The sequence below is a fragment of the Equus asinus genome, chromosome 12, assembly GCF_041296235.1.
Source record: "Equus asinus isolate D_3611 breed Donkey chromosome 12, EquAss-T2T_v2, whole genome shotgun sequence".
In the NCBI taxonomy this organism is placed as follows: Eukaryota; Metazoa; Chordata; class Mammalia; order Perissodactyla; family Equidae; genus Equus; species Equus asinus.
The window spans coordinates 64577244-64604776 of NC_091801.1; the positions used below are offsets into that span (position 1 = coordinate 64577244).

General features: G+C 38.4%; 1 protein-coding gene across 1 annotated transcript; it reads right to left on the minus strand.

Annotated features, from left to right (window-relative positions):
• Positions 1-415: 415 nt before the first annotated feature.
• TNFRSF11B (TNF receptor superfamily member 11b) lies at positions 416-27533 on the minus strand. Its single transcript, XM_014867701.3, has 5 exons — positions 27317-27533; positions 9118-9487; positions 5281-5472; positions 3378-3602; positions 416-1633 (listed from the first exon to the last, which is right to left on the minus strand). The coding sequence occupies exons 1-5, from the start codon at positions 27344-27346 to the stop codon at positions 1245-1247; spliced, it is 1206 nt and encodes a 401-aa protein (XP_014723187.2). The 5' UTR covers positions 27347-27533; the 3' UTR covers positions 416-1244.

A 27533-nucleotide genomic window follows, 5' to 3' on the forward strand; every position in this document is an offset into this window, starting at 1 on the left:
GCCTACTGGTTAAGTTCAGCACCCTCTGTTTCGGCAGCCTGGGTTTAGTTCCTGGGGGCAGACCTACATCACTCGTTGGTGGTCGTGCTGTGGCAATGACCCACATACAAAACAGAGGAAGATTGGTACAGATGTTAGCTCAGAGCGAATCTTCCTCAGCAAAAAAAGAGGGAGATTGGCAACAGATGTTAGCTCAGGGCAAATCTTCCTCAGCAGAAAAAAAAAAAAAGAATAACGTTGGAACTTGTTAAAAATGCAAGTTACTGCCCTCCTCCCCAAAGTTTCTCAATAAATTCATCTAGGAATCTGCATTTTTAACAATTCCCAGATGGTCCTGATGATAAAAGAAGAGGGAAAATTGTCAAAGCTCAGATTCATTAATGTCCCATTCAAATAAAAGCAAGAGGAAAAGCAATGAAAAATAATTTGAAAACTTTAATGATGTTATCTATATAGTAAAAACATAAAATCTTTTAAATAAGGTACATTCAATTTCTCAGAGCATCTAATATTCAGATAATTTATATTTCATACACTTTCCAACATTAAACAATTGACTAAATAATGCATTTTCTATGAAATGATATTACAGCTTATACAGGTAAAATTATATTACAAAAACACTCCACACAGGAAGAATGGCAGTAGCTATTAAGAAATGCTACACACTTTCCATTAAAAAATATATTTTCTCTCTTTCATTTGTCATAATAATAAACAGAATATATATTTTTTCTTTCTAATATTAACTCTTACACAATTTCCCTTTAGGATGATAATATGTACAAACCTTATATCTAAATGAATATAAATAGCAAATACTATAATAGTGTTACAGATATATTAGTAACTTTTACAGAAAAAAAAATATGGCTTTCTAATAAAAGCCTCTAGCACAGCTGAAATCTCAAAGCTATTTAAATTGGACATTCCCATATTTAGCAAGGCACAATGGAGTCTAGTTTCTTAGTTCCAGTTGAATTACTGCAAGCAGTAATAAGGGAAAATATAGTCAGTAGATATTGGACCAGATCTGTCAGTTGGATAAACTATTCGGGGTTTATTGAACTTTGGGGGGGAGATGTTCTTTCTCCACAGCATAGTTTCTTTTCATGCCCTGTGGCCAAATCCAGTCCTTTGTGATGGGAAAGAAATCTTTGTACCCGCTCAAGTGCCTGAGAAACAGTTTATTCATCCATCGGATCTGGTCCATCGTGAGGAAACAGCCCAATGACCATTTCCGGTTATAAGCAGCTTATTTTTACTGATTGGACCTGGTTCCCTATCATTTCTAAAAAGAGCTTCTGATACAATCTGTACATCGTGAAGCTGTGAAGGAATCTGATGATCTTCTTCAGACTCTGGGTGACAGTTTTGGGAAAGTGGTACGTCTTCAAGTGCTTTAGTGCGTGCATTAGGCCCTTCAGGGTGTCTTGGTCGCCATTTTTTATTCTCCACAGGCTGAGCAGCTTCAGGATCTGCTCACTGGATTTGCATGCCTTCACTGTTTTCTCAATGTCTTCTGTTGTGACTTTCTTCCCCGGCAAGCTTTCCATCAAGCGGCGAAGCTGCTCGAAGGTGAGGTTTGCATGCCCGATGTGCCGCTGCACGCTGCTTTCACAGAGGTCTATATCTGCATAAAGCAAAAGCCCAAAGAGACGTTCACATCGTGGATATTCTTCTAGTGCCACCAGAAAACTACCCTGAGGCAAAGGGTGCTCCCAGAGTTTCATAACTTTATTTTAAGGATAACCTTTTCCTTTCTTTGGAGAGCTTAAGTTATGCCAGTTATTTCTGAGAACTGAGATAATATTATTTTGCGTTATAAAAGGATAATATGCTTTATATATTCTAGGCATCCAATAAAACTTTGTGAAAAGCCATAATTTTGAAAATTAACAGTAGAAAATTACAGACATATCACTCCAAGTTTTCTAAGAAAAGTTCGAGAAATTAAAACCATAATATTTCAGAAAAACAAAGCAATCAAGTTAGTTATTTTATAAATTTCATTAGTTGATATCTGACATATGTGCTATTTGAAAAGAGTTAGCAACTAGACTTTAACAAATAGCGCCAGAGGATTACCACCACGGAGGAGGAGATCTGAAAACCCAATAATATGAGGCCAAAGAATGCGAGGATACATGCAGCCTAGAGAATATTTCAGTAATGAGCTAGGACATAAACGCAAGAGGGAGTAACTAACGTTTTTGTTAATGACGTGAGTCATTTAGTATCTGTGAGCCCTAAGGCAAGTCAGTTCATCTTTCTGGGCTGAAATGTCTTCATTTATAAAATAGGGATTTGGTTCCTTCTGATTCTAACAGTCTCTGATTCTCTACTTCCCTTTCTTTTTGCTTCGGGGCTAATTACACTTTCAAAGAATACGTGTTGTTTGCCAAAAACAGAAGAAAAGTTTACTCTTTGCACAAGTGAAAGCATTCAGCTGTCAAAGATGTTAATCTCCCAAAATCTGTTGCCTTGGTTTCAGATGGTTGAGGCTTTTAGAGTAGTGTAGAACTCCTCAGTCATTTAACTTCAAGTGAAGAGCAGAATGGATTTCTTACTGACACTGTCTGCTTAATTATACAAACCCTCCTTCATTGTTTCTGACATGTCCTCCCATTGCTAAATGAAGTCAGAACTCTTTCCACCGTATATCCTAAAGCTTACGGTCCACACTGGATGAAACTTACTTCTCCCCTTTGGATTCTCTCCCATAATAACACACACACACGCTCACCCATAGTTTCTAAAGAAGATTCTTTATAAACCTTTGAAATATGAGACTACTTGGTTTTAACTAGCCCTTTTCTCCAAGAAGCCTGAACACTTTACAGGGCTTATCTCAGTAATCCTCACAACATATGCTATTAAAATGGTAATTTTAAAATAGGCTGTGTTGTGAGGATTAATGAGAGGATATCTGTAAGACACTTAGAGGCTCTCTGGAGAGAACTGCCAAATAAATACAACAGAGTTTCTCAGTGGAAATGCAAGGTTAGGATCCAAAGTGGTTAAAGAACTTCTAGGTAGGCCAGAGAGGACACTCATAAAACTGCTACGGGATTGAGAGGTGGATTCCTGAGGTCCAGTCCTGTATTTGAAATGTATTGGCTCTTCTTGTAGAGTGTTCAATACACTTTAAAAAGAAATTGGTGGGGAGGAGTGGAGGAGGTGAGAATAAAACCTTGCATGACTGCTCTAGGAATAGCGTCTACACTATCACTTGGCAAAAGCTTTTCAGTCCAACAATAATTCCAAAAGGAAAATATCACCCACACAACTAAAAAGATACATAGTCTTGTTTCCTGTTCTGTGATAAATGAGTGTCTTTAATTTTTGATCAACTTGTTTATTTCAGGTTGCCATACCTTGAATGATCTTCTTGACCATATCTTGGTCTTTGTTTTGATGTTTCCATAACTTGAGCAGCTGGAAAGTTTGCTCTTGTGAGCTGTGTCGCCGTTTGATCCTCTCTATGCTCTCTGCATTTACTTTGGTGCCAGGCAAACTGTCTACCAGGATGCTGAGCCAATTAGGGGTAAACTTGGTAGGAACAGCAAACCTGAAGAATGCCTCCTCACACAGGGTGACATCTAAAGGAAGGTGGGAAAACCAAGAAGATTTACTCAACAACTGCATTCGTGGAAGTCTATTGGACAAAAATCAAAATTAAAAACCAACATAATTGAGTTTTCCAAGATATAATATGCTAAGAGGCAAAGTTTGAATAAATTTTGGTCTGGTTTAGTCTGTTGGTTGGTCTTAGTGGTAGACTGCCAACCCAACAGGGCTTATGTTCTTTCTAATAGTTCTTTAAGGGGAATTTTTGGAGGAAAGGTTAATAAATGTCTAATAAGAATGTAATATTGCTATAAATTACAGCAAAAATTCTATGATTTAATATAAATGTTAATATTCTGCTAAGGATTTACCTAGTGCTCACAGTATACTTCAAGATCAGTGTCAAAACAAATAATCATTGCCTTTAAAGGAGCTTAAAAAGTAATCTGGAATGGTATATTATTTTTTGCACATATACAAACACATAGTTTACCTTTGGGAACAAGGATGGATATAGACATATAAGCATACATTAAGTGGTAAAATAATCACATACAAAAAACATGTCATTTGGAAAAGAGGTACAATGGCCTGAGTGTCTGCATAGGTTGGCATATCCCAGGGATTAAGAATTTGTCTTCAGATTCATCAGGACTGGGTGTGAATCCTGGCTCTGCCATTCATTGCCTATAGTGAACTTGAGCAACCTTCACAATGTTTTTGTAAATATTAAAGTCTTTATAGCAAAATACTTGGCATATAGTAAGTCCTCAGTGAATGATAAAAACAAAGTTAAAAATGAATTAAGTAAAGAAAATGTTAAAGTCAGAAGTCACTCCTCTCACTATACCATCCCTCATTCCATTTTTTAGATAAGAAAGCAGAAAGGCTAAATGATTTTTCTAAGATTTCGATTACATGGTGAAAAAATGTTGGAACTGGGTTGGAATCTTAAATCTCCCAACCCACATTACTCTGCTTCATATACTGTCTGTTGTACAAAAAGATGTTTGGGGAGAGTCAAGCTGGTTCATGACTTTGCTTTGTTACATGCTAAAATACAGATCATCCTTGGTGTGGTAAATCCTTGGTAGAAGGTCTCAGATTACTCTAGTGGTAGGAGTGACAGGGTGAGGACACCAACCTGATTAGGGTCACTGCCAACATGGGATGCATTCAGATAACTTGAGCTTGGAGCTAGCGACTCTTCTTGAATAAAGAGTTTAAGACAACCAGAGGAACTTGGCACTTAGCAGTAGATGCAGTAATACCATAGGTAACAAAGTCAGTTTTGCATTTCTAACTTGTCATCAGTTTATGTCACTATGCTTCTTAGTTGCCAATTTATACTTTGGCTAATACTATAAATATTCTTTAAAGTGATACAAATGCATAACTAAAAACATTCTACACTTTGGACTTTGATAATTTGGCCTCAGATATAATCTTTCCAACCCCCCCCTTTCCCCATGGGAAAGATTTGATTTAAGTGTAAAAGGGAGAAAGTCAGGCTTGGGAGTGTGATCTGTGAAAGGACGAGGACTTTTTCAAGGATTTTGAGTCGTGGCTTTAGCAACAATATGCAGAGAATAGTCTTAGTTGGTTAAAATTCAAGAAAGGGAAAAGATGGGTTTGACTAAGAAGATGGCCAGAGGGTCTTGTATTCAACTCAGAGGTGGTACAAAGGCTGATAGCTTGAGATATAATTACCTATTCCACATTTCTGAGTTGATTCACTGCTTCCAGAACATATATTGTCATGCGTTGAATTTCCTTTCTGAGTTAGAAGGAGACCAAATGCACTGCAATTTGTGTGTTTTCTACAGGGTGCTTTAGATGACGTCTCATTCGAGAAGAATCCATCTGGACATCTTTTGCAAACTGTATTTCGCTCCGGGGTTCCTACAGAAAATACCAAGCAAGTTAGCACCTTCTTCCCAAAGACTTTCATGACAAATACACGCCTAACACAGTTTTGCAAAGACTTTTCACTCGGTTTTTACTGCTACTATAACAGTGCACAAAACTTCAGCCATTTTCATTTTTCACTTCATTAGACAGAGAGAACAAAATGTCTACAGTTAGCCCCTTAGGCAGGCTCCACTCCTTGTAATACAAACACAAATTTGTTCTGCTGTTACCTACAAAACATTCACAAAACGTGAGAGGAAAGGAAAGAAGGGTAGGCTGTTCATTAGTCCTGCCTGGGCTGAAGTGTCAGTAAGGTCTTGCTGTCAACCATATTCTTCCCACAATTATTCTTGGAAAATCACGAAGATAACTGCTGTGTAACTGCTGTCCTATCACTCTTGGAGATCAGTACCCATGGTGTGCTGCATCGTTAAATTCCAATCAGTTCCTACTGAAGTTCTCTCTTTCCTGAAGCCTAATTGTGAAACAACTCATAAGTGTGCTAACCTTGAGAAGTAAAAATTTACAACATTATAATAAACTTTTGAAGGTGGCAATAAAGTTAGCCACTGACTCAGAAGGGTAAGCTGCAGTTTAAGTTCCATAGTAAATGGAAGATGATATACCGTTTGCTTAAACTGTTGAGTTTTAAAAGAGCACAGTCGTTAAAATTTCAAGGAAGGGTGACTGCAGGATGTTTTATTTCATGGTGGAAAGATACTTGATAAATTTGGAGAAATCATTGGTAGGAAAACTTGAACCAGTCAACAACTAAGGATGCTATTAAAAATAAATACCTTCAAACTGTTGACTCTATTCGTGGGATGGAGCATAGATCACAGTATATTTGCATATGAAAATACCTCCATCTAGTGTAAGCTGGTTGAACAGATTTAGACTTCAATATTCAAATACAGCATTTACAGGCCAGTTCTGGCTTATGCAAGATAACAAATACAAAAGGGACAAATGAAAGCTACAGAAAGTTAATAAACTTCATTTATTAAAAATTCAAACCTCCCAACTCATTGTATCAAAACCAGAGGGGAAAAAAGAGCAAAATGATTTGGTTCTACTTTCAACTCTTGCGTCTTCTAAGGGAATTGATGGTGCATTGAACAGAAAAATGACAAAAGGTTGGAAGAAAAAAAGAAGAAGGGGGAAACGACAGGCCTGATACTTTCACATATTATATGCCATTTCTAGTGTTGCAGTGACAACATCTTAGGAACCACCTTACAAAGAGGTCTATTTTTTTAAGTACTTTCTTACTATCCCCCTCTCCTTAAATGGTATCCAACTCCACACCGAATTCTACAAGATAAGCAGAGGTATTTAGGGGGGTATTCCACAGTATTTGTTCATTACTAATATTTTGGGAATAAGTGGACTTGTCTCCCTTTACCAACTGCCACCTGTTCTGGAAAGAGAACTTCACAAAGAGAAATCTTGTCCTTCAGATACACACTGGTGGGTGGGGTCTTCTCACACATCCTAATGAGAAAGTCATAGGCACGAGACAGTCTTTCAGGTAATTTAGCCTTTGCAGTTCTTTAACAAAAGGAATCGAAGAATGACAGAAGTAAAGCTTCTTAATATATTTGGAGGCTTTACATAATGACCTTTCTAAACAGGACTTCCCTGTTTCACAGTTGATAGAACTGAAAAAAAAAAGATTTCTCTGCCTAAGTAAATGATATTGCCTTATTAGTATCAGGGGAAACATAAAAAGTACCACCTGGCAGGCAAAATGTGAAATATCATAATGATGAGAGGAGTTCTGCCTTACAAGTGAGCATGTCACCATGTGAGCCAGAAGTAATGACATTGGCATCATAGGACTGACAAATAGAATGAAGTAAGTAAAATATCAAGAGGAAACAATCTGACCTCAACAACAAAAAGGAATGATTATTAAATGCTTTTTAGAATAACACCGCATAGGCCTTCCTTTTCTTTGGGCTGGAAACCTCTTATTTTCCATGAGAAACTACTCTGTGGGTTTTTAGGGAGGGAGAGGTAAATAAGCCCCGTGGTGGCAGCACAGAATAAAATGTGTACCTTTGTCCTAAGTCTTCTGGCTGCCTGCTTAATTCATTCTACAGACAGATTTTCATTCTTATGGGAGAAACATCCTTGCTATTTCCATTATTTTTCAAAACTTTCTAGTTTCCAACCTGCATAGTTCCTGCTTAACTAATTTTTCTACATATACAACATACAGAATTGAATTAAATGAATTTGTTTTTGTTGGGTGGACTTTGCCCCACTACTACTTGGCTTAGGACTAGAATCCCAAAGTACCATCCAATAAAAGCTAGGAAGTGTCACCAATTTCTCCCTCAAATACACCTATGAGGGACATTTTTAGGGACACATGCAATTTCCACCTTCTGTGATTAATTTTATAAGATTCACAATTTAGGAAACTTAATAGACTTCAATTTTTGAATATATTTCCTTTGTATGCCTTTAAACTTATAGTATTTGTCGTCTCGTAATTTAGACCCTGTATAACACAACTTCTGAAAGTTAAAATAGTTACAAACAATTAGCACCCTCTAAACCAGTAGCTCTCCACCATGGGTGATTTTGTCATCCAGGGGACATTTGGCAATGTCTGGAGACATTTTTGGTTGTCACAGCTGGAGGAGGAGTGCTATTGGCATGTTTTGGCTAGAGACCAGAGATGCCGCTAAACACTCTGCAATGCACAGGACAGCTGGCCACAAAAAGAATTATCCAGCCAAAATGTCAATAGCGCTGAAGCTGAGAAACACTGCTTCAAACTGAGGAATCAGAATCTGTACTGATTACTACTTCCTCCAGCAAAGTAAGTGAATACTCTTAATTTTCCGAAGCCACAAGAGGATACAGACTACATTGAAGCTTCGTGAATGTGGTAGAAAAAAATGCGGGTTGCAGCTTTAAACGATTCAATGTCCACTGGCCTTAACCTATCTGTTCAAAACGCAAAAAAGAGAAAGTACTTTGTTTACAGACAGGTACTCACTCTTGGCTTGACAATGTGTTTTGTCTAAGATAAAGAATAAGCTCATTGAAGAGGTGCTGCTGCAGTCTATGCTCCCAGATACTCAACTCCCATGCCAAAGGGAGAACTAGCTTCATTTTTAATAATGAAATGCATTTCCCCAACCATTCTCATTTTTTACATAATTAATTATAACTTCTCATTGTGAGCACTCCAGAGCCTCATTAATATCAACATAATTAGTCTCTTGGTATCCATTAACATTTCTGATGTTTGTCAAAAAGCACTGCAGTTTGAAGCTGTCCATGCTGACGTGACACATTGAGGGATATATTAACTATAAACATTGCAACTCAGAGCGTGTCCCTTTAAAACAGAGCAATCCATCATGCATCCCATTAGAGAGCCATTTGCTTTATTTGAGATTTGTCACTGAATTGCTCCGTGGTGGCAAAGAATTCCTCTGAGAAATGGTCCTTTGGCAGCAATCCAGACACATAGTACTTACCTAGTAGGTTCCATTACCTTTGCAATTTGCTATCCTGTAATGTCATGAAGACAAAAGTGTTCCCTTAAACTTTCAGTACTGCCTGACTTTGTATGAGCCTAATTAATTTCGCCAGACGTTGAGCGCTGATACGTACCAACTTGCAGCACCCCGAATCCAGGGGGACAGCTCCGGTGCTTCAAGCAGAACTCAAGCTCAAGGTAGCGCCCTCCCTCACATTCGCACACGCGGTTGTGGGTGCGACTGCACTCCTGCTTGACATACTGCAGCTCTTTGCACACCGGGGTGCAGTACAGACACTCGTCACTGCTGTGCCAGGTGTCTGTGTAGTAGTGGTCAGGACAAGGGGCACACACTGTCTTCCGCCTTGCTGTACAGTGCTGTTTTAGGAAGGTGCCAGGAGGACATTTGTCACACATCAGCTGACGAGAGGTTTCTGGGTCATAATGAAGGTACTTTGGAGGAAAGGTTTCCTGGGTGGTCCATTTAATGGAGAGATCCAGGAACTAGGAAGAGAAAGGGAAATAGTGGTGTGTTACCATGGAAACAGGGTGGTTCTTCTGTGCAAAGGCATCATTAGACACAAAAGTCCTTTACGACCTGAAGCCTCATTCTCTTCCTGCCTATTGAGCTATACCATAAAGTAAATTTAGAAGCCCTAATTCTTGCCTCTAGTTGCTTAATCTCAAAGACTAAGATGGCAATGGCAGCAAACATGTTAAGTAAATCTGGTTCATAGATGACTGGAGTGGAAAGCTCATCAGAATAGATATTATTATACTTAGATGCACCGCTAAATAACCCATGTGGCCTAAATGATGCTTTATCTCTTTGGGCTTCAGATTATCTCTAGATTAGTGAGTTGGATGAACGAGTGGTTCTCAGAACAGCTACACCAGAGTCACCTAGACTCCTTCATAAAATGGAGATTCCTGAGATTCGCATCCCCAACCATTCTGACTCCACGGGTGTGGAGTTGGGGCTGGGGATTTAGACTCCTCCTGAAGTGATTCCGAGGTGTGGAGTCCATCCTCGATGATTCTTCTTTCATTTGTTCACTTGACAATAGTTATTGAACCCTTAAAATGTGCCAGGCTCTGTTCTTGGTAATTGGGATACAGCTGTGAATAAAACAGTCAAGAAACCCTGCTCTTGTGGAGTTTACAATCCAATTGGAGGAGTAAGAAAATAAGTAACAAACTGCAGATAAACTATATGTTAGAAGGTAAGTGTGGTGAAAAATGAGCAAGTAAAAGAGATTGGAAACATGGAGAGGAAGGTGGAGAGATTACAATCTTTAAATGGGATGGTCAAATAGCCATATTTAGGACTAGATGATATCTCTCTCTTAGTTTTCCCATTCTAAGACATAATGATTTCACACATATAGTGAAGAGTTGGCGATTACATCAACAGTCATTCTGATCATTCATTCATGCCACAGATATGCATTGAATGCCTACCAGGAATATACTGGTAAGTAAGACATGATGCCTGTCCCCATGGAGTTTGCAATCCACTGGAAAATTCCTAGAATTTTAAGATGGCTATTTCATTCAGAGACATCATATGGTGCAATATTAAATGACCACCTCTCTTCAGGTTAATTGGGAAAAACTTCAGGGAGCAGGAAGGGGTTCAGAAGTTTCCACACATAATGACAGAAAGATGTCTGCAGCAGGAGAAAGAAGATTTCAAGGACAAGGGTGCTGCTCAGGAGGGCAGCTCCAACAGGGTATTCAATCTTGTAGTCTAGATCTCAAAAGGTCTCAAGGGAACACTGAAGTAGTTCTTCGTACTACTTACAAGAAACACACATTCGGAAGACACAGCGTTGTTTGTGTGTAGGGGGTGGTTTGTTTGGTTTTTATTGTTTGTTTTTGGTACAAGGATCAACACTGACTATTTTCAGGCTTCGGGGAGGTGGCAGGCCAAACACAATAATTTTTTCCAAACTCTCTTCTTTGCAGAACTCAGGAAATCTCACAGAAACCCCTTGACCTGGGAAAAGCATACCAAGCTAGGGAAACAGCGCTCCCTTTTGAATTAGGAGTGACAAAGGTAAAGAATGGCCTTCTTCATAAGCATTTGGGCATTTTAATCTAAGTAACTTCATTCATTTCTCATTGGAACATGACAAGCGTCAGGGCTACCTGGACCTAATAGGAGCTGATAAACCAGAAGAAAAGAACAAAATCTCTCACCTAGGGCCATAGAGATTTTAAGCGAGAGCGATTTTCAGAGTGCTGGGATGTAAAGGACTCCTAAGCAACAAACAGTAGCATACAGTGCAAAGTCAGGGCTCTTTCGAAGCTCTCTTCAGGACCTCCTCATGACCTAAGGGTTTCTGGGGAATGTATGTCCTTGAATTTCCCTGGGGCTTTTTATTGGCTCAGTTGGAGTGAGTCGACATTAGGCAGAAAGAAATGGGCCAATAGTGGGCGAAAGCTCTGGTTTGGTCTGGATCTTTCAGAAATACATAGAATCTATTTATTCAATCAACACACATATATTGAGCACCCAATGGGCACCAGGCACTGTAGAAGGAACTTAGCTTATGGTGGTATGCAAGAAAGGTCCTTGACTTCAAGTTGTTCAGTCTAGTGAGGAGGAAGAAAGCAGAGAAGTAAAAAAAATAGATAACTACAAATAACGATCAATGTTTTGAAGGAAACAAAGCAAGATTGAAGTGACTTTGTTGATACCTGGTCATTTAAATATATTACGCTACATCTTTCAAGGTCCCTTGTGTAAATTGGCTCAAATATTTCTAAAATCTTCCATGCTAAGGAATTAAGTTTTCCTGACGCAATTTGCAAAGCCACATGAAAGTAATGAGAAATGCTTTTTTCTCTTGTTAACTTTTGATTCCCTTAAAAGCCACTTTTGAGGGTTCTGTTGCTTTCAAGAGGCCTAGCTCAGGGGTCCAGAGGAATACCTTTGTCTCGTGTGGTACTGCTGAGTGAGCCCCATCCTGGTAGAGTTAGCAGACCTGAGACTCCCCATAGCCCAACTTCCCATCTTTCCCCCTTTCCCATTTCAATGTGGTTCAGTTGTGCCCATTTATTCATCAGCTGACTCTTTTCTCCCTTACCAAGAAGTGATGAGGATGGGATGGGAAAACCCCACAGATGGTGCTTCTGTTCCTCACTAGAAGGAGCCACACAAATACAAGATCTGACCAAGAATGCTGATGCAATTTGTATTTTTCTAGGCAATTGGACATGACACTGTTGGTTTTCTGAAACCATGTTTTGGAAATGAGTTGCCATTTCTTCAAAATACAGGGAAGTGGAGGTGAAAGGAATCCACAGAGAAAAAAATAAATAAGGTTGACTTAAGGATTAGAGAGCAATTATATTAGTGAAGGTTATTTCCCTAAGGCCACTGCATGGAATTATCATATATATTTTTAAAAAGCGGAAAGACTTGAGAATCTGCAGACTTGTTTTCAACAAGTTCTACTGAGCCTTGGTGTTTTATTTGAAAATTTTCCACTTTGGTAAAAAGACAGAACTCTGTGTGGCCAAAATTGGATGTTTAGGTCTCAATTTTTGGTTAGCCCCAATTCCTGCACAGAATTTCTGGAACCAGTTACTGGATAGAGGATGGGCAAGATTAACAGAGCTCTTTATCACAGTTTTCTCTCTTACTTTCTTCTGCATTTCCTGGAAAAGCAATGAAAAAGATGCCATAGGAGGACAGATCATCTTAACATTGGCGCTATCTCCTTTGCCAGATGATAATAATTAAAACCTAATAAGAGTTCAAAAATAAATTTCTGTGTAAGATGCATAACCACTGATGAACATCTGCAGAAACCAGGACAGGCGTATAGGTATGTCTGCAGAGCATAAAGTGCTTTCTATAGAAGAAGACACTCTGTTTTTGGTGTTTTAAGCTTGACTTTTAAAGAAAAATTAAATGGAATTTTCTCTTCATTTTTTCTTTCTTCCTCCTCCCATTCCCAATCTGTCCATCCTTTGATGTAGACCTCTTGTGCTTGAAGAGAATCCAAAAGCCTTCCAACCCAGCACTTCCCACCAGTCCAGGAAATCTTCCTGAATCCCCCAGGCCTCTTTTCTTGAAAGGACAGTCAAGGCTCCACCTCTAATAGCTTTGTTCTTCTCCTTACCTTCCATTTTTAATGTTGGGCAACGTTAAAGAATTTTCTATTTCAAACCCAACCATCTTTCCTCATCAAATGTTAGCAGATGATGGTTGTGGGTGAAGGTGGTGAGTGGGTTGAAATAGTTGTTCTCTAAAGCCTTTTCTAGCTCTACCATTGTAAAATTCTGTAGTTTGACAGAGTTTAATTAGCCAATGAACTTGAAAATAAATGTCTTGCTCTTAACTTCCTTCCTACTTCCTTGGTCCACTATTTTACTTGTGAAACCCCTTTTTAATGCAGAATTCTCTTCACCAATCTCCACTTTCCAGATTCAACCATGCCTTCCATTCCTTCTGTAAAACCAGCTGATGCCCCAGGACCTTGAATTCTCAATTATGCCTTCTCCTCTAGATGGCCTCTCCTATCAGCTCTTACCAGTGGAGTTGCCTGCTTAACAAAAGTCAGTTGTATGTTTGCTGCTGAATCTGTTTATGCTTGTTGTATATATGTATCATATATACTGTAGTTGTAACTATAGTTTGGTAATCCAATTAAACATTATGTGAGCCAATAAACATGGGTGTGAAAAAAAGAATTATATTTTCTGTGAAAAGTAAATTGAATGCTTTGGGGACAACTTGATAAAGATGAGCCAACAAAACCCAAAATACAAAAAACCCTACCATAGAATTTGGAGTAGCTGAGACATTTGTAAAAACAAAATGGGGAAAACATCTAGAACGATTGTATAATCAATTTGTTTCATAAAAGTCTTTAAATTCCAAAACTGAAATGGATGGGCAAAACATTATAGATAACAGCTTTGTAAGAAAAACAGCATGGGACTCCAGTTAGAAAACACAGATTCCAAGAAAGGCCTTGACCAGATCTCAAAATACAGGTGCATGAGTGTTTATTTAAATGTTTTAGACCAAAATAAAATATTTAAGGTATATATTTATAATTCTTATTATTAAATGCTTTAACTGATTTTTCAATTAATCACCTAACTCATAGTCCCAAACATAAAATTTCTAATAAAAATTCCCCATACTTAAGAAGTATAATGACATGGTAATGTTACGTGCAGGCAGCAAAAATAGGCAATATGAAGATGGAATCCGTTTTGTCTATTCCGTTCTAACATACACAAATTAATTCCTACTCTGTGCCAGGCAGTGGACTAAAAAATAATCTTTATAATATTTTGGTTTGTACCTACTTTAGGATGTTTTACCATCATCATCATTAAGTCTCCATTGGCTACAAAAATGAGTCTTGGAATAAGAAATTAACTGTCCCAGGTCACACTAATTAGTGGACGTGGAGTTCAAACCCAGAGCATGTGCCATAGAATACTATTTTTTGGCCAAATCCTTTAACATATTTGTTAAATATTTGATAAATATCAAATACTCTCACTTATGCTAAAGCCTTTATGCATGGTCTAAAAGTAAGCCCTAAAGTGCTAACTTTTCATTCAGACTCAAGAGATCACAAAAGTTAGATCAACCAAAGCCTTCCCAAAGCCCAGATGAACCAATGTTGGCTTTTCTTTCTTTGTGCTAAGACAAGCTCTTTTTTTTCTTTTCTTTTGCTCAGGAAGATTCGCCCTGAGCTAACACTTGTGCCAATCTTCCTCTATTTGGTACATGGGTTGTCACCTCAGCATGGCTGAAAAATGGTGTAGGTTTGAGCTCAGGATCTGAACCCGCTAACCAGGGCCACTGAAGCATAGCATGCTGAACTTAACCACTACGCCACAGTGCCGGCCCCTAAGACTAGCTCTTGTCCAGAGCTACTGCAGTGGAAATTTCTCAGATGATACGTGATTTGACTACAGCATTCTCCTGGTGTACGCTTCTTCCTTAAAGGACAAAAGAAGAATACATTTCCTCTGGCAAGTTTATTTTTGCATTATGCAATGCAGCCAATCCCATACTAATAGGCTTGCTCTCTGGTATGCAGAACCATGAGTGACCCAGTGGGTTTCCGTTTATGGAAAATTCATTAAAAGGAGCCCACACAAAGCTTGAAATAACTACTTGGTTTGGGAGTTCCTTTTGTGATCCCTCGTCATGATCTTTGCCGCAGAGAACTATTTGAGGAATATCCAGAGTTAGCTAAACTTCTGGTCAGTTTGGAAACCAGGCCATTTTACAGTTCATCTTAGCCAAGAAAGGAAACATTCAGGATATATACATGGTGAATTTCCTAAAGATCTCTTGTAAACTATAAAGCTTATTAAAAAAAACTATTTTCCTATGAAAGTTAGTTTCTTTGATTTTCTGTAGTCTTACAATGTAGTAGCTCCTTCTCTTTTTCCTCCATTCCTTAATTCATTCATTCAGCAAACACTTATTGAAACAACTACTATGATCTGGAAATACTGCTAAGTGATGGAGTTGTATAAGTTAATGTTCCTTTTTCATAAGAACCTTCACCTTAAAGCCCCGCCTGATGTAAAATACTCATAAATCACTGCAAAACAAATGGAGGCAGAAGAGAGGAGAAAGGGGATCAAGACAAGACTCAACAGAGAAACAAGTCAGAAAAGATGAGAGGATGAAGTTAGACACTGGTAATGGAGGAGAGGAACGATACGATATGGTGGCTGATTGCATGGGGAGGGGTTACTAGGAAGAGCAAGTGAAGAACATGTCCATGAATTCCAACTGTTAGGTAGGTGGTGTTGCCATTTATTACTGACAGCAGGAGGAGGAGACAGTTATGAAGAAAGACAGCGAATTTAGTCTAGAACATCTTCCAACTATGAGACTTAGGTGATGATGTCTAGTAGACAACTTGATATACGTATTGGGAATTCAGCCCAGAAATGTAGCCAAAGATGCAGCTTTCAGGGTTATGAGCACATAAATGGCTCTAGAAGCAGAAAGGTTGGATGGAATTACCCAAGGATATTGCATACAAGTAAAAAGAGATTAAAATGCTAACCTTTGAGACATAAATACTTGCAAGATGAGATGAAAAAGAAAAGGTAAAAAAAGTAGGGCTATCACAGAAAGTTTCAAGAAGAGCACTAAATGGATAATGAATAGTAAGTTCTAAAAAGTGTACAGCTTGGCAATTAGATCAACGTGAATTAACAAGAGCACTTTCAGCTGGGAACTTGTATACTAGGGTTCCAAAGTTGGTTCGACCACCAGCTTAGTAACCCTTGGCCACCATCTTACCTCTAAAATGAGAATAATCCTTATTTTATCTATCCCTGTACAATTGCCATATTTCACATAAGCAAAGGGATATAAATAAACTTGGTAAAGAATAAAGTTCCAGACAAGTAAAGTGATTATCACATATGCTAATTACACAGGAGGTGTACATTTTGAATCAGACTCATTTTTGGTGACATTTTGAAGTTTCTTGCTCTGTAATATACCTAAAATGTGCCATAAGTTGATTACCCTGTTCTTAATTGTTTCCAGAAAAAGCGTCTCTAACTTGTTTTAAAATCAAGTTTTCAGTATCTTCCTAAATGGTATCATTTTCATGGTCTAGGTCAGATTGTTTCAAGACAGTTCCATGGGTTTGCCTAGAGGATCCAGATAGAAAAGTATTTGTCCCCATAACCCTTAAATGCTTACCATGATGTCTTATACATATCAAGTATCCAATATATATAATTTAATTTTATGCAATTCAATAGATATATTGAATACCTACTATGTGTAATTAGGATTACTGGTGACTACATAGATGCAGATAAATATCTACCATGTAAAGAAGAAATGTGCAAGGACAAGCACAAAATCTGTAATTTTCTCATCTACAAAACAATAGTGATGACAGAATTTGCCTAAAGGAAGATTCTTCTAAAGTGTCTTTCATCTTGCATGGCATTTTGCATATTGTTCCATTCATATTTAGCTTCCATTTTAGAGGTGAAGGTGTGAAAGAAACAGGTAGTTCATTTGAGAAAGGTTTATCGACTGCTGCCAGTTCCCCCCCTGAGGGTCTACCATGGCTTAATAATTTGCACAATAGCCAGTTTTTTGGCTGAGGATTATGTCTCTAGGTAAGGAAGTCAGAGCAAATGAATTAAATGTGTTCATCTCTACAGAACCGATTTGCTGCCAACAGCTTTTGCTAGGCAAAGAGGGGAAAGGAAACACAAGCAATTATGATTTATTAGATGAATCACTGGGCCAACTGCTACACTATTTTGCTTCCCTTGGGGCTGAAGAACTGTCTCTGGGTAAAATGTAACTTTAAATGTGACTTTTTTGTTCCCTTCAGAAGTTTCCTTTAGTTGTTCAAAGGCTTTTAAATGAATTAGCGGCACCTTGTTGACGTTTGGAATTAACCAGAATTGTCAGGGCAGATTGCTTATGATGCTTTTGCTGCTTCAGAGGAGTTTTACGGACAATTAACATTTGATACATTAACAAATAAATGAAAAAAGTCTCTGAGAAAAAAGAACTTGCAATACAGGTAAACACTTCAAACTTTCCAAGGAAGATACATAGAAATCTCTCATATGTTGGCTCCCAGATTTTAATATTTCTTCTCTTGGGTTTCTATTAACCACCAGATTTGAGAGATAACATCAATTCTGAAAACTTCAACCCAACAGAAGGGCTGGTTGCAATTTTCCTTATAATTATGTCCATTAGGGCCCACTTGACAAACACAAGGACAGCACCACTACCTCCAAGTTTCCCAGCTACAGTTCCTTGCATTTGGGCTAAGAATCGGCACTACATTTTAGTATGTTGACATTTCTGAACATTAATTTTTTTTTATTAAGGTTATAAAAGTTAACATCCTTGTGAAATTACAGTTGTACATTATTATTAGTCATGTTGTAGGTACACCACTTCACCCCTAGTGCCCAATTTTTAAATTCCATTTTATTTCTACAGCGCTTTTCTTCGAAGATAATACATTGCTTACACCATCTTATGAATCTCTTTTGGTTGCTAATGACCTGGCTTGAAGCCCAGTCAATATATAGTTAAGGGCAGCTAGTGAGAGAAAGTTAGAAAAGAAAAGCCATGGTGGTTATGAAATGGAATAGAAACTAGAGCTAGAAACAGAATAAAACAGCATCTGAGTTAAATATGTAGACATTTACTGTGTGCCTACAACCTGGGAAACATCATACTAGAAGCCCCGGGTGAGATGGTGAATAAGAACAGCTTATGTTATAATATTATTATATTGTAGACTCTATACTAAGCCTTTTCTTCACATGCTATTATCATCCCTTCCCTTCAACCACCTATGAGGAGATAGGATTATCCCCATTTTATAGATGAAGAAATTGAGTCTCAGAGAAGTTGAGTGACTTGTCAAAGGTCACGGAGCTAGTGCACATTCGAGCTGGGATTCAAATCCAATCCTGTCTGAATCTAAGCCTTAACAACTGACTCTTCCTCTGGGGACTTGTCTTATGAAAGAGATAGGCATATAAATGATCAATTACAATACAATGTAAAATTCAATAAGATCTTTTATGTATCCATCTAATCCATCTATCTATCCATCTCCCTATCTATCTGTCCATCCATTCATCCATCCATCTACCTTGGTGAATAAATTCTTCTCCCTTTCCTGTCCTGAAATGCAGTAGTGCCCACAGCCTCTCTGGAAGATGGGCCTGTGAGATTAAGCAATCAGTTGCACTTTATACTAAGCAGTAGCTTCTCCGTAAAGGACCCCCTTCAATTTGCTCTCCTTCATTTTCTGCCTTACTCTTCTTTCACTCACTCTTGCTTCCCCAGGATTGTACTTGCACTTTCTAATAAGGTACTAAAGCATAAGTGTTTGCCACACGCTCTGTTTCCTAATGATTCTGGGCTTAGAACTCATGTCGAGTAAGGAGGCCAGGGCATTTAATTTCAACAGATAAAAACATGGTGACCCCCTAGAGCTGCAGGGAGAGCTGAAAAAAGGATAAAAATACATTGGCATCAATTTGCCAAGGGTTTGACCCTCCTGAGCCCCATCCTGGGGCATTCTTAACCCCAGCAGAGTTCTCTGGGTTGAAGGTACCCACAGAGGCTTTGCTCTGATTTATGGATATTTTTCACTGGACTCAGCTACTAGATATAAGCTCCTATAGGGCATAAAGAACTTCTCAGCTAGGTAACCTTAGGGAAAACTACTGCTCTGAACTTCTTCCTCTTCTGTAAAACAGATACTCATCTCTGTGTCACAGGAGTTTTGTGAAAAGTTAAGTGAAATATTAGGGGTGGCTTTCATTAACAATACAGATTCTAAGAATGATTAGTGTCTTTCTGTTTTATGGTTTCCTCCTTTTAGCTTAGCTTAAGTGGGTAGAAATTGTTCTGATGAAAGATGAAGACAAATGAAACCCTACAAAGGAAGGGTCCACTGGAAGTGATGAAGAGAAAAACCTGATCCCTGATTCCTTACTCTCAAAGAATAGGGTGCTTGATTTAGAGTCTACTGTTAAGTATCTGTTGACCTTCCCATTTTGCAGCCCAGCTAAGCTTTTATGTAATCTCAGTTCCCTAAATTTTGAATTTTCAGCAGAATAAAGAAGAGGTCCTTCCTCATGAATCCTTTAACAATACTTTTGATGAAGAAGGAGATTAAATCGATAATCTAAAATCACAGATTTTGGTCATCTGTGATTTTTAAAGGCTCTTTGCAGTTACTGCCCCTCAATGACCAGAGATATAACCAGGGTTTGGCTGCTGTATCACTCAGGACTTCTGGGTTTTATGCTGTGCTAATTATTATCAATTTCACAATCTCAGTGGCTTAAAAATAACAAAGGTTTATTGCTCACTAATGCTACAGTCCCTAGTGAGTCCACTGAAGGCTGTTGGCTTTGTCCTCTGTCCAGGACCTAGGATGATGCAGCAGCTAATATCTGGAACATGGCTGGTTTGTTGTGGAGGAGGGAAAAAGAAAAAAAAGTTGGGGGGATCATTTATTGATAATTAAGTGTTTTAATTTGGAAGTAACCTATCATTTAACTCACAAGTCATTGGCCACAACTATTCACCTTCTCTGCCCCCCTTCCTCACTAGACGGAGGCTGGGAAGTATAATCTTACCATGTTTCTGGAAGGGAGGAGAATTGAGAACAATTTACAAGCAGTGTTAACAACTACATCCTCAGTCAATAAACATCACTCACATTTCTAGATGACCTTTATTTTAGCACAACTAATTGAATTTTTTTCTTTTTACTGAATATTAAAAGAAGAGACAGGGAACAGAGAGTGTGGGAGCAGAGGTTTCCGTCGATTAGTCTACTGTAGTATTCAAGTATAATATTTAATAGTCATGCCACCCTACCCATTATCATGCTTATTCTGCCCGAAGGTTTGACATTTATTCCAAAGAGCCGTGTGCAGTTGTCAACTACTTCCTTGTGAAGACAAATTCAAAGAAAATTCTGTTCAATGAGTCTAAGGAGATTGCAAGTGACCATAATTATACCTCTTTAGTGAGTCCTGAGGGAACGTCTTGGACCTGGCTTCTAACTAAATGGACTATGAAAAATACGCATTTCTTACCCATACTAGTTAAAGACAAGAAGGCCTTGTTTCAGGATGAGAAAAAGAGTTTTTGATTTAAAAGAATAATCTGTGATCCTAAAACCAGTAAGTCTCACCACTTAAAAGTAGGTGACATTTCAACAGCTGCTTCCTCTTGGGATCCCATTGACTTACAATTTCTTACACATGAAATCAGTTGAAAAGAAGAAACTTTGACAACTGCAACAAAATAGACTTTTTATAAACATTCCTTTAGGATAATTTTTTCATAGGTAAATAAGTCCATTTAATTTTTGCACATTTGGAATAGTAAATGGTATATAAATCTTTTTTTAATTCATTTTTAAATGACAAAAACTAAAAACTAAAGCAGACTTTCCAACACATCACCTAGCCCAACAGCCCTACGTTACAGATAATTAGAGTAAGACTCAGAGAAGTGGAGTCACTGACTGGACCCCAGAGTCTAAGGCAAAACTGAGAAATTAGACCCCTTGCCTCTTGTCTCCTTTTGCAGAGGACTTACTGCCACCATAACCCACAACTGAATTCCTAAATTACGTTTAATTCATGAGCGCTGTTGGTGCCAACTGATGGTGGGGGGAGCTTTCTAAAGATTAGGCTCCTGGTATCCATATTTTCTAAGAACAAAAGAAATAGTTTTTTTGAACAAGAAAGTAACATGACATGGCAAAGGAATTGAGGTTTTCGGATCAAAGACCAGAGAAGAAAATTCAATTTACCAAAGGCAGTAACAAAGCTTAGATGAATTGCTGTCTTGTTTTAAACCTAAATTCATCTTGACACCTATTTTACAGTTGATCATTTAAGAGGCTTTTATAGAAAATGCTTCCAAGGTACAGACTAAATTGAACTGAAAATCCTAAGGCTACTCTTTTTTTTTTTAATGGAAGATGCTTCAAGGAAATTAAACAATGTTTTCACAGTATTAAAACTATAATTTTAGAGAGATGAACTTTCAAGAAATCACAATAAGAAAGTAACAAATCAAGGCTATTAGGAGCACATTACTTTTTTAGAAGGGCTCCAGGAATGCCATTTCATTTCCTCCTGCATCCTCTATCCATTTATGGTCTGGCTGATTCAGGTGCTTCTGAGAAATTGGGGGTGAAAAAAATCTACCCAAGCACCTGGGAAGTTATGTCACCTTGTAGTTGGGAGAAACCATTTTAGTGTGTTTGTAGACTGTCCTGGCCTTTAGAACATTAATTTAGAGAGGCCAGGTAAATGTCAGAGGGAGCGGGTCCCACACAGCTTCTTACCTAATGGTTGTAACACTATTTTTATCCCTTACAACTGTCTAAAAGGATTCCTTTTTTAGACTTTCTATGCTAGTTACCCCAAAATATTCTGTGGTAGTGAGTTCCAAAAACTAATTACATGTCACATAAAAATACTGTCCTTGTATCTATTTCAAGTTGGCTATACCTCACTCTTTCTTCTTGCATAGATAGTTTACAGATGTTGCTAGGATTTCCGATTCACTAGTTCCTGCTATTGTGGGTTGCTAAGTTTTATTTTGATTTTTGTTTTCTTTTCTAAACATGGCTGCTATTACTGTTCATATTTGCATTTTGTTTACCAGACCATCAGTATCAGAAATGTGCTCTGGGCTGCTTCCCTCTCTCCTCTCTTGCTGTGTGAAATCATCCTTCCTTAGGGTTTTAAAAGCTCACTCTACACTGATGACCTAGATTTTTTATCTCCAGCCCAGGTTCCTGCCCACCAAACTTTTGTTGAATCCAAATGTCTACTCGACATCTCCACTGGCATATTTTACAAACTATAAAATTTATCAAACCAAAAGAGGACACTTTATGCCCAAACCAACCAGATGGGAAGGTCAGAAACTGGGTTCAGCTGAGCTTAGGTAAAGCCTCCAACAGTCAATTCTATGAATCTGGTTCATTTTCGTTGCTCGCTTAAGAACGAGCCTTCATGAAGGTATTGATATGAATCATTATAATAAAATTGTACAAATGAATCTTTAAAATATTCATCAGGTGGGTAGGGTACTATATTTTGATATAATAAAACCACCATTAGAATGTTAAACCTCTGGCAGTGAGCCACATCCTGTTGGAACATTCATGGAAACTACTGGTAGACTATACAACACTCTAGCAAATCTCACCATAGTTCCTTTGACTCAGCAAACACACATTTAACGTCAGGCATTGGGGAAACCTGGGGGCTACAAATGTGAGTAAGATGAAAATCTATGTTTGCAAAGAACTCATACTTTGTCTACCACCAGGGTGATGCTATCCTCTAGAAGCTCTGGAAATTTGTGGTGGATTCCTCTTGTCACAATGACTGTGTGCTGCAAGATGTCCTGAATGATCAAGAATAATCTCATGTCATGCACACTTTTCAAATGTCTTGGTCACAACTGATATAAGTGATCTAAGTAGACAAACCTAATATATCCTAACTCCACTTTATAGCTACACAGAGTGGTTTTTGCATGATTTTTATACATAGTGAATTTCCAGGAATTTAACAACATAAAATTTGATAGAATATTATACTTTGCTTTTTTTTTTAAAACGTTAGCAAGATTTGTTCACCATTTCCAAAAATCAAAGCCAACCCCCATCATGGTTTTGAACCCAAATGGGACCCACGTGTTCCTGTCTTTGTTCCTAGCAGACTGTTCATGGCAATTTTACATAAAGATGCTAAGATATCACGACCTTGTTAAGTCTTCTGGTGAAGCTTATTTTATTGTAAATTCCTTTCCTTTCGTTTCTCCTTTATGGTATAGTTATGCCAGTACATTGATTTTTAAAAATTAGGTGTGTAGGTAAAATGTATGTACTCTAATTTTCATTTAAGAAGAGCAAGGGAGTTGTAACAAGGGATTTATTATAAAAGTGCATGGAAGAAGTCTGATATGATTGAGAACTACTGCCCCACAGCGTAAAACATACAAACACACTGATAATTTGGGCACCTCTGTTCCATAGTAGCAACACATAAGAGGCAGCCAAGCATCATTGGTCAAGGCTTTGAATAACACAACCATAAATTTTTTATAAGAAGATTACTCTTTCTCTTCAATATATTTCCCAGTCCTCTTTTTTTGACTGCAAAGGAGAAACTGAGGCTAAACGAAATGCTATGGGTTAACGAGATGCTAAAGGAAATAATGCTCTTCACAGAAAGCTTTCTTGAAAAGGGAACATGCAGGCAGCAGGGCTGAGGGTTGCTGAGAGCAAAACCCAGCAGACAAATCGGAGGATAGGAAAGCAGGAAAATTTGTGTGTTTAGTGCCCTTTTGATAGACACTGCCTTAGCTCTCCTTCCAGAACTAAGTGGATAAAACATCTGGCACAGAATGCTTTCTTCCTTAACCAATGGAATTTGACAACTGTGGTGTTAGCCTAAGAAGTAAAGTTAGGGATCAGATTGACATTAGGAACGGTGCTGAAGGTTGCTAGGTGACAGAGGCAGGGAAGGTTGCAAGGAAAAGGGATCAGGACTGTTCTGGACTGAGTACATGTCAGATTGTCTTAGAAACTAGAGTCATTATTCTATTAAAATAAATAAATAAGCAAATAAAAAGGCTAGACAAATACATACACGCAAGCACTGAGGGAGAGGAGAGAAACCAAAATAAACAACAAAACAACAAAAAGTCAGAAAGAGAATCCTAAAGGAAGACAGACATGACAGGGAGTTTTCTTAAGAAGAAACATCTGCTATTCCCGCTTCTTCACCCCCACCCCCACCCCAAGTCGTAGTATCATCACATTAATTCAGAGCTTAGCTTTGAGAAGGCCAATGGACGGTTCTGGCACTCTATGATGGGAAGTTTCAGCCGCCAGTTAAAATTTGGGCCTAGAACAGGATGTTCTCAGTGTATCTGGAGACTCCCGGGCAACCAGGAAAGAAATGACGTGGTGGTGTGACTTCTTCACCTTGCAGGGCAGGTCTCTGCTTAACTACATTAGTCAGCATTCCAGAAAGCCCATGACTGTGGCATTAGTATTAACGATGACACCCCCTCACTGCTTGCCCACCAGCATATCCTCTGCTCTCAGAAAAAGAGTCTAGAATTCCACTTTGCCACAGAATTTTACCTTCTCCCACTTCTTAGCTCCAGGACACCTTGATTTTACGTGCAATGATGAAACCTTCTACTCCTCCTTCAAGGTAATAGTCAGTGGCCATCTCTCCCTCCTTCGAGCATCATCAGCACTTTGTTTACATAATTTACTTGGTTCTGGATTGTCCTACAGTTATCTGCGAGCATAATGCTAGAAGCTAGCGTTAACATGCAGCAGGAACTTTATGTAGTTATCTTGCATGAGACCGTATCATTATCTCTATTTTATAGAAGAGAAAACTAAAACTCAAAAGAGACCACTTGGCCGTGGTCATTTTTCAAGTAAGTGGTGGTCCTGGAATTTGAATTTTGGTCCAACTGATAACTACCGCACTGCAGCTTCCTTTATAAGGGCCCGGAGGGCAGAACCTTTTATATTCCCAGACGCCCAGTGCTCCCCTTTGTTACTCTCATTATACAAACAATCACTTATCCAATATCTGCCTTCTTCATCAGGCCGTGAGGTCCATGAGGACAAGAATGGGGTCCATCTTGTTTTCCACTCTGTCCCAGTACCCAGCGGGATGCCTCATACAAAGGACGAATACCTGTAATGCTTCCAGTTCCTGGAACTGTACCTTAGTATTTACAAAAGAGCATTGGGACTCTGTGTCTAAGTACAAAGTGTCCATCTCCAATCATTTATAAAATAAAGTCAATCTCAGAAATCACAGAAAGGGAAAGAGAAATCTTTCCTATTTGAGTGTTTACTATGTTCAAGACACATATAAAGTCTTCTCCTTTGATAATGCTGTCATCCACAATTAGTTATCTACACACATATCTACCTCCCTATATAGACCACATATCAAAACATTGTCTGTTTATTATTTAGGAGCACTTGTTATTAGGTACATACATTATTTAGCAGAAATCCTGAAATTTAAAAGTCTCAGATAATAAATCTTTGACAGATTTTAAGTCTTTGACAGAATACAAAGGATGAGGAAGAATAAAGTGTACCCATATTAATAGCAAAATTATTTATACTAGCCAAACTTGAGAATGATTAAATCAATTGTGGCATATGTAGAGAATGGAGTATAATACAGCAATGAAAATGGACGAACTATGGTACATCCAACAGTGAAGATGATCTCACAAAAGAAGCTTAAGTGAAAGTAACTAGACACAGAAAAGTGCAAAAAGTGCATTTATATAAAGTCTAAATACAAGCAAAACTCATCCATGGTGTTAGAAGTCAGAATATTGATTACTCTGGCTATGGACATAGTAGTCATAGCAAGTGAGCCCTGGAAGATGCTGGGGTGCTGGGAATGTAGTATTTCTTGATCTGAGTGTTAGCTCACAAGTGTTCACTTCAAGAAACTTCATTAGGCACTTAGGATTTGTGCAACTCTCTGGGTTATGTTTTAATAAAGTTTACTTTTTAGAAAGTTCTTCCTAGTATCCATATTGGTGGAGTTATTTTATATGTTATTTATATATATGTAATGGTAGATAAGATCAGTATACTTACGTGTGGACTCCTGCCCAACCCACCTTTTCTTTAGTGACTTTGCTATTTATTTACCTATTTACGCTTGTGTATCCTGAGAACTAACTGGAAGACCTCCTGGCTAGGAAGTCTTCTATTCACCATTTGTGGGTTGGGCATTGAAATTCAAGCATTTACTCCAACACGTTCAAAACACATATGTGGCTTAAATATGGGTTTTCCTATCCTTTTGTGAATGTTTGACTCATACCTCAAGGTATTCCACACTCTAGTGACATAAAGGAAACAAGTCATTGGCAATAGAATAATCTACATACAAATCTTAATAACTTGGTCAAAAAACTAAATAAAAAAGCTAAGCGAAGTCACTGTTTCCTTTTTCTTCCAAATAATATGTTAAAAATAACTCAGCCTATTTAGTGCTGAACTTCAACTATTTGATTATATTTTAGAACATAATTAACATTAACCCACCAATATTTTCCACAGTATATTGAAGTTAAGAACTGGAATAACCCACTTTAATAATAAAATTTTATCAAGAAGTTAAATTACACAGTTAACAAGTGTGTGTGTTTGTGTGTGTGTGTGTGTATGATCTCTTCTCTGGTGTTAATTATTCAAAATTTCCCATAACATTTGCTTAAGTTGGGAATGAGCCTAATGATGTATCATATACGCACTACATCCCAATTTTATTCTAATTATAATAATTTTAAGAAGACTGATATCTCCTCCCAACTTACTCTGAATCTAAGGGACCACTTTATTGCTAATAATAATTATATCCAAGTTAACTAAGCAAAGATGGTATGAACTACATGAGAGTGTTAATCTGAGATGAAGAGAGGCAGTAAATAAAACGAATAAAAATCATTCCAACAAAAAAGGTCTAGAGCGCCTCTCTCTTCTGCAGGAACCCAGCACAAACTTTCCAGTGTAAAGGGATACCCTAGGAGAAGCACAATTAGCTTGAAAGAGATCTCCTGTTCCAACGTGACCTCAAATCTTTCCTGGAAGAGCGAGTAAATTGAGCTTTGTCGCCATGAAGCCGCGGGGAGGTCCGAAGAGCGGCGAGCAGGCAGCCTCCCCAGGCGCCCGGGGCACCAGCGCCGGCGACCCGGGGCCAGGGACTTACCACGAGCGCGCAGCACAGCAGCTTGTTCATTGTGGTCCCCGGGAAACCTCAGGCGCTCGGAGGCGGCGGCGCGGCGGCTGGGCGAGCGCTACGGTGCGTCTCCGCAGCCCGTGCACTCATCACGTTATATATAGCGTCCGGGCAACAGGAAGTATCGGCTTGGCTTTGATCATTCATTCCCTATCTGGACCAAACTTTGCACCTTTCTTTTTTAGGA